This window comes from Helobdella robusta (assembly GCF_000326865.2).
Source record: "Helobdella robusta unplaced genomic scaffold HELROscaffold_46, whole genome shotgun sequence".
Taxonomy (NCBI): Eukaryota; Metazoa; Annelida; class Clitellata; order Rhynchobdellida; family Glossiphoniidae; genus Helobdella; species Helobdella robusta.
Window position 1 is genome coordinate 729,854 of NW_008705138.1, and position 14,755 is coordinate 744,608.

The window sequence follows — 14,755 nt, forward strand, 5'->3', positions numbered from 1 at the left end:
TCAGATTTGATTGGTCTCTTCAAAACCAATACTCTCTACTCAAATTTTATAATTTTTGATTTGTTTGTGGCTTGGTTAAAAATGACGAGGATCGTGTTATTGTTATTATTATTGTTTATGTTATTATTATAAATTTAGTATCTAGTCTTTACATAGATGTAGCTATAGCTAACTAGACAACTATAGTAAGAGTTTCATGAAGATACTCTCAACCAGTTCATAATCTGTTAATTATCATCTTATCAATTTGCTTTCCTCACTCCAGTTATCTAATTTTAGAAATTGTTTAATTATTCATTCATTAATGTCTAATTAACTATAATTTTTTAATTAAAAGTGCGCTTTAGTTTTTATTCTATTTTGGTTCAATGAATGAGCTAGCTATTAATGTAGTGTGATTACAGTGTGTATTATGTATGTACGTATGTATATATATATATATATTAGATAATATATATATATATGCATATGTATGTATGCATGCATTTATATATATATGTATGTATCTATGTGTGTATGTATGTATGTACAGTACATGGTATGTTATGCACAGTTTGCACCTGTTTGATTCAATTATGGTTGTATATTATATTTGTTTATTGCTGGAGAGATATGGGTTTCAAATAGGACGCTGGTGATGTTTTTCTTGGTGATGATGAGTTGGTGATGCCTGTAGCTTAAATGAACAAGGTTTATTGAAATCAAATTTATATGCATTGAATCAAAATTTGCATATATAAGGTGATTTTTTTTAATTGCTCATTTTATCTTAATTAATAAATTTTTGATCATAGATAATTTATAAATTTGCCTATTCTTCGTTAAATTTTAATTTTCTTACTAATAATAAATGAAAAATGCGAGATAATTTTAATGTCGTGAGGAGGTTCGGGAGTTTTGGAAACGCAAAAGTTGAACAGAGTTTTAGATAGTACTGAACCTTGAGGCACTCCTGATCGGATGATACGCTGTTTGGAATGTTGATGTCGGAACTCTGTTATGGCGGTGCGTCCATGCAGATAGTTTGACAGTCATCGGACAGTTGACCGTGAAAGCGATGATGGTAGAAGGTCGGACAACAGTGTTTGATGACCGTGTCAAATGCCTTTGTAAGGTCCAGCACTGAGGACTGTGCGATGGGCTGGTCTCTTATGGTTGAGGCCGTCGGCAATGTCGGTGACTATCAGGGTGATCCTGAGGTTGTTGAGTGATAAGAGCGAAAACCATTTGGTGGTTCGCAAGTGTTAGGTGTTTGACTATGAGCGGCAGCAGGCATTTTTCAAGTATCTTTAAGGCCGGGCATAGTAATGATATAGGTCGGTATGATTTTGCTTCACTGTCTGGTTTACCGGGTTTGAGGAGAGGAATTATTTTGGCTTTTTTGTATATGTCTGGAATTCTGCAGGTTTGCAGAGATTCATTAAATAGTTTGGTTGGGAAGGAAATTCCTGTATGGCCTAAATTTTTAAGGTGAACGATTGTCAGGTTGTCTGGTCCTGAGGCTTTGAACGGTTTAGAGTGCTTTATTGCTGCTGAAACCTGATCTGGTGTAAGAGTCGGATGATCATCAAGTGTTAATTTCTTGATTGTTCTGTTAGTGATTCTATTCTATTTGTTAGATGTATGACGATTAGTTGCGGTACACTGTTTGTTGAATAAGTTGGCCATCTGCAGGTTGTTGTTGAAACTGTTGGGATATTGTATTTGTTGGCCATTAAGAGTTTTCATGGTTCTCTAAAGGCGTTTGCTGTTAATATTTCTATTGAGACTGCCCAGGAAATCTTTCCAGTGAGTTTGTTTTAGTTTGTTAATCTGTTGTTGGATATCTGATGACATGATGGCGATGTCTTTGGATGAGGAGTCGGATTATCTGAGAGCATCCCGTTGCTTCATGAGCTCCCTGATTTCTCTCGGAAGACCTGGTGACGATGATAGTCGTCTTGTATCTACTGGCAGCCCACTAAACTTAACGGAATAATTTTTCAACTGCTGACGGGTTGCGTAGGAAAATGGTTATGGAGAAAGCGGCTTCGGTTTCAGTGATGAAGCCGATCCAGTTAGCTTTGGCAAAATGTATTATTTTTATTTTAGGAGTTTTGGTAGGAGAAAATTTTGTTTGTAATGTGATGTGGATTGGTAGGTGATCTGATGAGAGAGCTGTCACTGTTGACCAATCTATACCTGCGATTAAAGAATCTGATGCGACGGAGATATCAGGTGACGATGGTTGACGGGTTGTAGGCAGACGGGTTGGAAAATCTCTGTTGAGCGTGCCGCAGCCTGAGTTTTCGATTTTCCAGGCTAGGTCTTCTCGTGAATTATCCAGGCTGAGTGCCAGAGCGTATCGTGGGATGTCTAGAAATGTTGATATGGAGGCTGTTAAACAATCAATCAATCAATCTTCGTTTTGCGTCCAGAGACCCGGTTCCCCGAGGTAGGACGTTGTTTTCTTTGCCATCAACTTTTTGCGCCAAATTAGACGATCAGTTGTATCCATTTCATTTAAATTTAGAGCTTTCATGTCTTACTCGATTGTTTGCGACCAGGACTTCTTTGGACGGCCTTTGGGACGTGCGCCAGGTACTTCAACATCTGCAAGAGAAGTTATGGCACTGTTTCCACTTCGTTTGACATGACCAAACCACGGCAGACGGTGTTGCTGGCATTCGTCCTTTATATCATCTAAACCAGCACGACGCAGGATTTCGGTAGATTTGATGTGGTCCTTCAGACTAATTCGTTGCATCCATCGGAGCATTTTCATGTCGGTTCGTTGAAGTTGTTGTTCCAGTTTGGTTGTCATTGGCCATGTTTCTGCACCATATAACGACACCGGACGTGTCACAGATTTATAAAGTCTTGATCGTATTGGTAGTTGGATGTCACGCCGCATCAATATAGAGGCAAGGAGATGCCATTTATTCCAGGTTGCCACGTATGCGTGCTGAAACGGCAGCTTCAGCTGTTCCAGTACAATCCAGAACATCTCCTAGATATTAAAACAATGTGACTTTCTCTACCTTAATGGCTTCAAAAACATTACTATTTTGAATTTGTTGCTGTGGATTGATGCAAACAGGACAAACAAAATTGGACACTTTAGATAAATTACCAATTATTTTTGAGCAACGTTTGTGGCACCACTGATTACACTGCTGACACTTGATTGAATTGTTATTTACACCAGCTTTACAAACTGAACATCGTCCAGTAGCTGTGGATTGGATGGGTTCACCAGTGTTCTTTGCTATGGTTTTGCTGATGTTGACTTTGAATCCATGATCGACGAGTCTGGTGTTCCAATCTTCAAACATCTGTGCTGCATTCTGCTCAGACGTGTCTGTTAAAACGATATCATCAGCATATATTAGATTCCAAATGTCACCAGTGCGTATCGGTTTTGTGATTTCTTCCATCACAGTTATAAATAACAGTGGACTAAGAATCGAGCCTCGTTGAACTCTAACGCCGATGTCAAATGCATCTGTCTGTCCAACCGTTGTGCTGACGAGAGTCTTAGTATTCCTATACATTTCCATCACAAGTCGAACAAGATATTCTGGAATGAGTTGTCGACGTAGACTCCACCTGATTGCTTCACGGGGAACTCGATCAAATGCTTTTTCAAGGTCTACAAAAATGTGTGATAGTTGTTGATGCTTTAGGTACTTCTCTTGCAGTTCCCGAAGGATGTGAATTGCATCGATTGTTGATTTTCCCGCTAGGAAACCAAATTGATAATTTCCGATTGTGATGCACGACGTTAATCTTCTCTCAATGATTTTCTCGACAATTTTCAGGGAGTGTTCTAGCGGACGTATACCCCAATATGATTAACAGTTCAATGGATCACCTTTGCCTTTGTATAGCGGGACTGTCATGCTATAGTTCCATTTAGTCGGCATTGAGCAATTTCTCCAGATTTCACGGCAAAGTTGTAGTAACGTTTGGATACCTGCAGTACCAGTTGCTTTGATAATGTCATTTGTGAGTCCAGAGGGCCCTGCTGCCTTTCCATCCTTCATAGCTTTCAGAGCTTCTGTAAGCTCCTCTACAGTGATGTCTGGAATCGGACCTTCGATGGGTGGAGCGTCAAAGTTAACATTGATGGGATTTGTTTCGTTTAACAGACGGTTGAAGTATTCTCTCCACTGTAGCTTGATCTCATCTTGTTCAAGAACCATCTCATTTTTGTCATTTTTGATACATGAGGCACCAACTATGTCTTTTTTCGTACGCTTTGTTTATTTTGCTATACGATACAAAGATTTCATTTGTTCACCTTTGCTTTTAGTGAGCCACTCTCTGCACTGATCTGTCCGAGCCAGTGCAACTTGACGTCTTGTATAGTTGTTCTTCTCACAGAAAATTTTATGGTCATCAACAAACTTTGATTTTTGCCATTGCTTGAATGCAACTTTCTTTTCAGCTATTGCATTTTGTACACTGTCATTCCACCACCAAGTGTCCCGTTTATGCTGACGTTTTGTACCAGTTTTCCCACAAACTGTAGTTGCAGCGTTTATCAAAACGGTTTTTGATGTACTCCAATCTGTACTGGCTTGCGATTGGTGGTCTAACTGTGTGGCGACAATCTGTTGATATTTTTCTGGATGAATATTGTTTTTCAGCTTCCACGTTTTGTTTCTCCGAGGCATTTGTTTAGACTTATGTTTTGACAGTTCGACAACCAGGTCTGCCACAAGTAGTCTATGTTGGGCGACACATGATTTGCCAGGTATAACTTTGGCGTTTTTGAATAGCCTTCGGTGTTGTTGCTTGACAGCGAAGAAATCAAATTGCGTGGCTGATGGTCCACTTTTGTATGTTATGAGATGTTCTAACCTCTTTCTAAAATATGTGTTCAGTAAACAAAACCCGTGACTTTCAGCAAACTCAAGGATGCGGTTGCCATCTTCATTATGTTCTCCATAGACAAAACCGCCATGTACGTTTTCAAAACCATCTGTTTTCTCTAACGTGGCCTCCAATCAGGATTGTTTCAGATTTTGGTATTGTTGAGATGGTGTCAGAGAATGCAGAAGTCATTTTTCATCTCTTCTGATTCGCCTATCTGTTATGCGTTTGCAGAAAAAATAATCATTGTTTGCTTTTCTATGCGAAGCTTGATCCACATGAGACGTAAATTAATCCTTTAAATATCCAGTACTGCTTGGGCTAGCGGTTCTCTGACAAAAATTCCAACACCATTTTTGGCCGTCTTTTGACCATTCCAGAATAGTTTATATTTTTCTTTGTCTGAGTTGACATGACAGACACCATTCAATTTCCATCGGGTTTCCTGAAGGCAGCAGATGTCAATCCTTCTACGCTCGAGCATTTCTGCGATTTCCATGCTGCGGCCAGTCAGTGATCCAACATTGAGCGCTCCAAATCTAAGTACCATAGAGGGGCCATTTTGAATTTTTCTGCAACATCCCTCCGCTATTGCATACTTCCCAGGGATTCTTAGCACTCCTTGACCACTTAAGGCCTGCTGGGGACAAGGGACCGTTGTTTTTCTTTGTGATGGCATAAGAGTAATTTGGGGAAATGTTTTTACATCCGGACACCCATCCTGACGACAACCACCAGTTATAAGCGGTGGGCCTAGCCTTTTGCTCAAAAGCACGCAAGGCAGCGTGGATGCAGTTTTATGTCATGCCCAGGACCATATGGAGGCTGTTAAACCAGGAGGGCAAACTGATTGAGGAGGAATGTAGATGTTTAAGATGTTGGTATCTTCGCCGTTTATTTTAATCGTGATGGCTTGACTTTCTGTTGTTGCAAGGTTAGGTGTAGCTTTGATGGTTTAAGGAATGCTGTGGTGGATAAGTATGATTAAACCACCACCTCGTCCGTTCGTGCGGTCTTTTCGATACAGTGCGTAGTCCTTGAAAACTGGGTCTTTAGAGCTTTATGAAAGCTTTGATTTTTGTATGGCTGCGACGTGGATATTGCGTTCTGTTAGGTGTTGTGCGATTTCGTCGTGTTTGTTTTTTATGCCATTATAGTTCAATTGAAGGATGTTGGATTGTCCGGCATGTTGAGTGGGTTTGTTTTGTGAGTTCGAGCTTTTAAATGTTGTTGACGGCCGCTGTAGTGAAACATCTGGTACCTTAGAGCTACTCGTGTCTGTGGACTGATGTGGGCAGTTATCACAGTGGTAATAACCGTTTTTGTTGGTGATGCATTTGTCTAGATGGAACCAGTTGCAGCAGGTTCTGCAACGGGCCGAAAATTGGGTCTTGTTGATCTTCTTGTTGCAAGCGGGCTAATCCAAATTTTTGGGCCTGGATTTTACTCTAATCCGGCTCTTAAAAGGAGGAGGCGGGAATAGCAGCGGTTCATTGGAATTTCTGAAAGGTTTGACTTCAACAGTCGATCCAATCGGCTCCACCAAGAGAAAGCCGCTGCACCAGAGCTCATGTTAACACGTTTATGTTGATCTTTGGTGTATTGTTGTCTTTTTCCATTAAAGTTTTCTTTTTGAATAATATTGATAATATTACATTTATTTACATCTTTTATAGCTGTTTTATTGATGACTATTACATCATTAATTTTCTCTTCTACAAAATTTTCTTGTTTCGGTTGGTTTTTTTAAGGTTATTGTGAAACATTGAGCTTAAAATTTCAATTGTATCTTTTTTGTTTATTTATCTTTTTTATTTCTGGATTTTCAACTTTCTCTTCAATTTTTTTGGATTGAATTTGATGTTATACCTAAATCCTCATTGATAAAAATTGGAGTCATTTCAGGAAAATTATTCAAATTTTTACTTCTTCATGTTTCATAAGTACTTTGAGTTATATTCTCTTCTTTTACCGCTTTTGCTGATCGGCATGCCCAAATTACTTGTTTATAGTTTTCTGTTGTCTATTATTGTCTTTTTCTCTTTATGACATCTGAAGATGTAATCTTTATTTTCACTTCTTCTGAATTAGTTTCAAAAATTTCAAGATTTTGAAAATGTGCATTAGTTTTGAAAATATTTCCCACTCTTTCATCAATATTGATTACTTTCATTCTTTCATTAATATTTATTATAAATCCTGAATGCTTAAAAAAGGTATTATATTAGTAGCCAAAAGTTATCATTAATTTAGTTTAGACAAAAATAAACAACATTTAATAAAACGTTTGTCTTCCGATTCATCAGGATATAATTTGTGACAACAATGATAATTATGAGTCAGTTTTATTAAATGAAATGGTATTTCAAAAAAATGAAAGGGTAAAATGTTGAAAATAATAATATAATGTTGGTTGAGTGCCATTTTTGACGTATTTTGATTATTCTGCCTGGTGATATCAGATTATTTATTGAAAAATAGTAAACTTATTTTCATGCATATTTACAAGTTGTGAAATAACTCTATTTTAAAAAAATATAAACAAAATTGACACTTGAAAAAAAATGTTGCCTGTTTTTGAACTTTGTGATCTTTAAAGAAGAAAAATACCATTTTTGTTTTATGACATGTTGCTCAACTATGAAAGCATTATACAAAACGACTTGATTGGTTGATTGATTGATTGATTGATTGATTGATTGATTGATTGATTGATTGATTGATTGATTGATTGATTGATTGATAGTTTGGTTTATCGGTTGAACATTAGGTCCCTCCTGGGAACGACTCATCCAACATCAACGAGGAGTACTGTGCCTGGCTCTGAAGTTGAAAACTATGAGGTCAGTCTTTCATGTAATTTACCTTGTGTACAAAAATAATTCATGTTTTTTATGTTGAAATTTTTATTATTTTTTTTTTCATTGAAATATTGCACACTTTATGACAATGTAACAAATAATTTTTGGATGGACTTTGTGAGATGTTATCTAAAAATTATGTTTCTTGTATTGTGTGCTATGTGAAGTAATAATTTGAGGCTTTAACATCTTTAGTTTTGTACTCAGTTAATGAAATATTTTTAAATTAAATCAACCAATTTATCCTTTTCAATCTTTTGATGTGTCCAGTCCACTTTATTTTTGTCCATTCCAAAATCATTTTGTTATTTTATTCCATCCCACCTATTTCCTAACTCTTTTTCCAGGTTTCTCAGTCTTGTTTCTTTTTCTGTATAGTTCAGTTTAATTAGTCTAGCATTCAGTAGATGTACCTTGTCTTGCGTTGCTATTACTTGATGGCATGGTTGAAACACTGTCCGTCCGATTCTCAAAGACCATCATACCTGTATGATTGCAGTGCTTGCATGTGGTGTGAATACTACAGTCTTTGCGGCACATTTGTTTAAGCATAGGTATAGAATAATAACTTGCAAGCAGCTCTGCATAAGCAGCTCTGCGTTTGACAGAGCTGAATTTAAAAAAAGTGACTTACTGAAGTATTTAATTTCCTGTTAGTGAAAATCTGTTTTTTATCATATAGTAGAAAAAAGAGGTTATTTCAATTTTGGGGGTGAGATGATATATATATATTATTATTTTTATTATTATTATTATTAAAGAATTTAAACAAATTAAATACATTTAAATAATTAAAAGTTTTGAATATTTTAAATTAAGAAACCCAAATGAAAAAATTAAAATAAACATCATTAATATGGTTTCTACAGGCTTTGTTGAATCTTGCCGAAAGATTAAGTGGAAGTGGCAAGCCTCGGGGACTGACGAAGAGTGAATTTGAAAAGCTGACAGTGTACAGGTTTTCAACATCATCATCTTCACCGGCGTCGGACATGCAGACATCGTGTGTCGTCTGTATGTGTGACTTTGAAGATCAACAGATGCTTAGAGTTCTACCATGCACTCACCAGTTCCATGCAAAATGTGTCGATAAGTGGCTCAAGGTTTTTCCTTTTGTTTATTTTTTTTATTGTATTTATTTGGTTTAGATGTTGATGTGTTCACTATGGAATAGTGGTCGATGCGGTTATCGTGAGTTGCACAGCATTTCTATTTCGATTTTTTAAACAATTTTTTGCGGGGTAACTTTTTTAAAAAATTTTTCACCAAAAATTGAATTTCTTTTTTAAAGCAAAAAGATGGTTAGTTAAATAACGTTTAAAAGAAATTGTCTGTCACTTTTTGATCGAACCAAAAACTTTGTTGCTACAGTGGCATAACACTTTGGTAGTCTGTGATTTCCACATTTAAAAAATGTTGTTGTTGGTTGGATGGAAATTTGGATAAGTATTTATAGGGGGTGCATGAGCTAAAATTCGTTACTTATTTATGTTATTTAAAGTTAAACTGTATCACACACCCGAGCACTCACTTACACATATGCAGGCTAATCAGACTTGTCCCATATGTAGAGCAAGTGCCTTGGAACAAACGAAGCAAGACAGCGAGTGATCAGTGTTCAACACAGCAACACCATCCCTCTCCCTCTCTCTCTTTCTCTCTATCTCTGTCTGTCTGTCTGTCTACATCCGCCATCTTGTCATCGTTGCTTTCTCGACGTCATCATCAGGATTATTATTATTATTATTATTATTATTATTATTATTATTATTATTATTGGCTTGTCACAATTTATTCTTATATTAATTTTTGTAACTGAAATTATTGTTATATAATTATTTTTATTAATTGATATTTTTGTTGGAAATTGATATTATTTCATTGTTATCACCATCATATGGTATTGTTGTTGTTTTCATTGTTATTATTATTATTGTTGTTGTTGTTGTTATTATTATTATGAGTTCGGTTTGTGTTAGCAATGTTACATTTTCAGAGGTGAATCGCTACGAAAATATATTTCATTTCTTCGTAGCTAATTAACGTTAACTGTGTGCTTATCATCATCATCATCATCATTTTTCATCATATCATGTAACTTTTTCAATCCTCGCAACAATTGTATAATAATAATGATGATGATGATGATGTGATGGTGGTGGTGGTGATGATGATGAACACGATAGGCGGTGAGATGCACTCTTCGTCGTCATCTTCTTCAAAAGTCTGCAAGCTTGTGCTGATGATGACGAGGGATGGTCCAACCAACATTAACATTTCCTTCATTATTTGTAAATATTTGTAATCCAATCGACGAGAGTGTGAGGGTCGGTCGGTCCTTTGTTGTGTATGGGCCTGTCACCTGTTGACATTATTATTCACATTATTATTGTTAATACTGTTGTTGTTGTTATTATTGTTTTTGTTACATTTTATTTGTTATTATTACCATTGCATATAATCTACTACATTAATTATATAATTGTAAGTATCTTACTTTGCGTGAGTGCGTGCATATATGTGTGTGTGCGTGTGTATATATTGCAAATTTTTTTGTTATTGTCAACCTACAGTCGCATGTTTGTTTGTTTACATTGGATTTCCATTTGTTTTTTTGTCATATTTTCACATGTTTGTTTTGCTTTTTTTGTATATTATTATTATGATTATTAAGTAATTATTATTTTAATTGTAAATTTTTTTCTTGTTTGTCAGTTAATAATTAGTAATGAGTCTTTTTTGTTCCAGTTAATAACTAAAATTAATACCACGATTTTTCGCTCATTTGTTCCTTCATTCATTCAGTTGATCATCTCATACATTAACTTTATTGTGTGTGTGTGATGTGTATGCGTGCGTGTGTGTGTGTATGTGTGTGTGTGTGAATGCTTGCTCGCGATCCCCGTGGTGCACATCTTCATTTTTTATCAATTAATAATCAGCTTTTCACCCAGGTTTTGCCACTTTCCTATTAGCTTGGTGACACATTTTCATGTCATGTATGAGGTTGAGGACTGAGGAGAGGATGCGTGCATGAATGTATGTGTGATATATACATTAGTGTAGTGTTGTTACTTTTAAATGTATTACTTTAGTTTAACGAATGTTATTACAAAAAACATTCATACATACGTTTATATGTAAAATCTTTAAACAATCGTTTTATAACAAATTTGTAATTCAAGTTTAGCTGAACGTTAGTTTATTTTATTGCAATCACAGCTTACAAATTTATAAAACTTTTGAAGTCATTATTCGGAGTTAAAATTCAAGTTACTTTTTTGTAGCTTTTTTGTTTTTTGCGTACATTGGATTGCACTTGTGCATTCGCATTACACAACGGGATATTATTTTGTTATTAAATCAGTAACATTAATCCATTGTTTAGTTATGCTTCTCACGGCGTTGGTTACACGGTTTGATTTGTGTCTGTGATGAACAGCTCAATTAATGTAATGATTTTATAGAATTGTGGCAACTGATTATACGAATGTTTTGAAAAGATGGGGCACAACAATTTTTTTCATCTGCTGTTCATATAAAATCTACTTGGTATGATTTAAATTCTTTTTTGTACGTGTTTTTCAAATTTGGCAAACTAACCGATTTTTCAGTTTTATTTATTATTGCATAGTTCTGTTGTTTACTTAAAGAGTGAAGGAGAGTATAGGCTTGCCTGTATGTACCTGTTGAATTAACACCAAAGTTACTATCAAGTGGTTTCTAAATGGAAATGTTCGATGGTTTGCTTTTTTACAAGCCAACTGTCAAATATTATTAAGAAGGGTTTCCATATGAAAAAAAAACCTTCAATTATAAGAAATTTGCATTACTTATAGATAGCTTTAGTTTATTTCAAAATTTAAATTATCAGTTGAAATGGGTATATATATTTTTTAAATTAACTACTTGGATTTTTATGGTTGGTGGTCTGTGCAAGTGGGATGTACGCTTAGTGAATATGCATAACCTTCATCATAGGCACAGTTTATTTATTTTTATTATTTTTTTGTTATTCAACCACTTGCTTTATTTTATTTAGTTCACATAATCAACTGTTATCTTTTATTTATTGCTTTTTACGATTCTAGGATCAAATTATGTTTTGTATTAATAATCATATCTTGTTTTAGTTATTTTGCGTGTTTGTTCTTTGTACATGTGTAAATGTTGTGTTATTTTTATTTTTCTGTGTATTCTTTAAAATTATTTTACGTGTTTATGTGTTGTTTTTGTGTTGTTCATGTGCAAATAAATGTCTACTTTTGAACATTGCAATTTGTTCACTTTTTTATTAATGCATTCAAACAATTCTAACTTTTCAATTTATTAATGTAAATTAATTCGTTTGTAATTTAATAATAACAATGACAAATTTTTTTCATTTTATATTTTTAATTGGTGTTTGTGAACAACATTACATACGCATATATATATATATATATATATATATTATACAATACATACTATATGTATATACAATACATACTATATGTATATATAATTCCTCCTATGCTATCATTTAATGCAATGCGCTGCAATGCAAATGCGAATTATTTGTTCCTTTACATTTTTAAATGAAGCAATAAAGATTAGGTTGAACTTTAATAACAAATTCGTCTGTTCATCCATTTGTTCATTCTTTTATTCACCATTATGATTTCTTGTTTTTGACGAAATGTTTCAAAAACAGCGCTTCTTGTATACATCATGTCCTGCCTGAGATATAATTGAGCTCTTTATAAATTTTTGATATTGTCCAAAGAAGACGATCGCGAGTCTATTGCGGAATTTTATAGAATCTTCATGATTCCTTCTACGTAGGTAATCTCTTTGCCTACTTGTTTGCCGATGAAGAACTAAATGTGCATGTGACGTTAGATACTGTATAATGTCAGCGATGTGGAAGATGACGCTTGATTTTGTTTATTTCGAACTAAAGTAATTTAATTGTAGTTTTTCTTAGGAAATTTGGTTACTGTGTGCTAAAACATTTTTGTGCAAGCGAAATGAAATAGTGCACAGTTATACATTTTGTCGAACCACGTTAACTTTAGTCGTATTAGATTATGGTGATCGGATAAAAATAAACTGAATCTGAGCAATGCCAAGGAAAAAATTACCATATGTTATCTTTATCTGTAGAGATGAAGAAATAGTTTATTATTTGATCTAATCTAGAAGCAGAAAACTTAAATGCCACTGGAAAGTCCAGGTGTATGAAGAAGGCAGAAACATTTTCGGGAAGAACAGCATAAAACAACCTACTCGGAATCGTGTTGTGTAGCGAAGTAAATCCTTAAACATGACGTGGTGAATATACTTAAGAAAAAGTCTTTAAAAATTTTAATTAAGATTGAGTGGTGGTGTCAAGAAATTATAAAAATATCAAGAGTCATTATTAACATCATTAAAAAAACAAAAACGACAAGGTCAACGTGTTTTTAGAATTTGAAGATAAAATGAACGTTATGACACTTGCGACACTATAGTGAGCTTTGATAACGATGAGAATTTTCTCAATTATTTTATTGAACATAACGTATTTATTATATTGATGTAACAAAAGCTTACTCAATATTTTGTCTTGTTTTAGTTAAAAGCAGGTCAGCGAGATGTCAAACTTTACAAACTCCCTAGCTGCTGATTTGCCTTGTGCTTAGTCAAGTAACTAGACTGCTAATTTTTAACTTGGATTTTTGGTGTGTAAATAACCAATTAGGCAAGCCCGTTATTTATTGGAAGTGTTGATTGAAATTGAGAACTGAATTTTTGTAGTTTAGATAAATTAAAACGTTGAGTTTACGGTAAAAAACCTCAATCCCCCTTCATTTTATATACTTGCCTCTCCGTCATGTTACCATGTGATGTTCTATATTTTACAATTTTTATCTACCTCCTCCAGCTGAAATTCTCAAGTTGTATTTTGCGTGCGTGTCCTATTCGTCAAACTTTACAAACTCCCTAGCTGCTGATTTGCCTTGTGCTTAGTCAAGTAACTAGACTGCTAATTTTTAACTTGGATTTTTGGTGTGTAAATAACCAATTAGGCAAGCCCGTTATTTATTGGAAGTGTTGATTGAAATTGAGAACTGAATTTTTGTAGTTTAGATAAATTAAAACGTTGAGTTTACGGTAAAAAACCTCAATCCCCCTTCATTTTATATACTTGCCTCTCCGTCATGTTACCATGTGATGTTCTATATTTTACAATTTTTATCTACCTCCTCCAGCTGAAATTCTCAAGTTGTATTTTGCGTGCGTGTCCTATTCGTCAAACTTTACAAACTCCCTAGCTGCTGATTTGCCTTGTGCTTAGTCAAGTAACTAGACTGCTAATTTTTAACTTGGATTTTTGGTGTGTAAATAACCAATTAGGCAAGCCCGTTATTTATTGGAAGTGTTGATTGAAATTGAGAACTGAATTTCTAGAAGCAGAAAACTTAATCCCCCTCAATCCCCCTTCATTTTATATACTTGCCTCTCCGTCGTGTTACCATGTGATGTTCTATATTTTACAATTTTTATCTACCTCCTCCAGCTGAAATTCTCAAGTTGTATTTTGCGTGCGTGTCCTATTCGATAAGTGTTTAAACATTTAGATTTATTGCTAAGAAAACGTTTAATTGAACGAATTAATTAAATTAATGAATAAATTGATTAATAAATAAAATTAAATAATAAATGTAAACAATAAATTTTAACGACAAATGAATTTTAATGGAACAAAGGTTTTTGTTAATTTTTAGTGTTATTCTTCCCTTCATTCATCGAACACAAATGTACAGCACTTAGGATTGGCATGTCTCAGCATTCCAAAAAATACAAAATAATTTATTAAATCATTCCACCTTTGCTTAAAACAGAGAAGAAACCAAAAATTTTATTCAAACTTTTGAAGGCTTTCAGCAGTTTTTTAAATTTGCAACCAGAACTCGCCATTCTAAAATCGCAGAACATAATAAAAAATGTTTGGCTCCAAAAACCACACTTGAGTAGATAGATGACTATAAATGACCTAAACTATAAATACTATT

The 14,755-nt window shown here is 34.5% G+C and overlaps 2 protein-coding genes across 2 annotated transcripts; one reads left to right on the forward strand and one right to left on the reverse strand.

Annotated features, from left to right (window-relative positions):
* Positions 1-543: 543 nt before the first annotated feature.
* On the reverse strand, positions 544-6,429 carry HELRODRAFT_178174 (hypothetical protein; the record flags this gene model as incomplete). Its single annotated transcript, XM_009026308.1, has 7 exons — positions 544-560; positions 2,182-2,355; positions 4,727-4,985; positions 5,171-5,494; positions 5,854-5,964; positions 6,119-6,224; positions 6,305-6,429. 7 exons carry the CDS (start codon positions 6,427-6,429, stop codon positions 544-546), a joined length of 1,116 nt encoding a protein of 371 aa, XP_009024556.1.
* Positions 6,430-8,581: 2,152 nt separating this feature from the next.
* On the forward strand, positions 8,582-8,824 carry HELRODRAFT_136586 (hypothetical protein; the record flags this gene model as incomplete). The annotated part of the gene is made up of 1 exon (XM_009026309.1): positions 8,582-8,824. A coding segment is annotated over one exon (243 nt), but the record flags the coding sequence as incomplete, so codon positions are not given.
* Between the last annotated feature and the right edge of the window lie 5,931 nt (positions 8,825-14,755).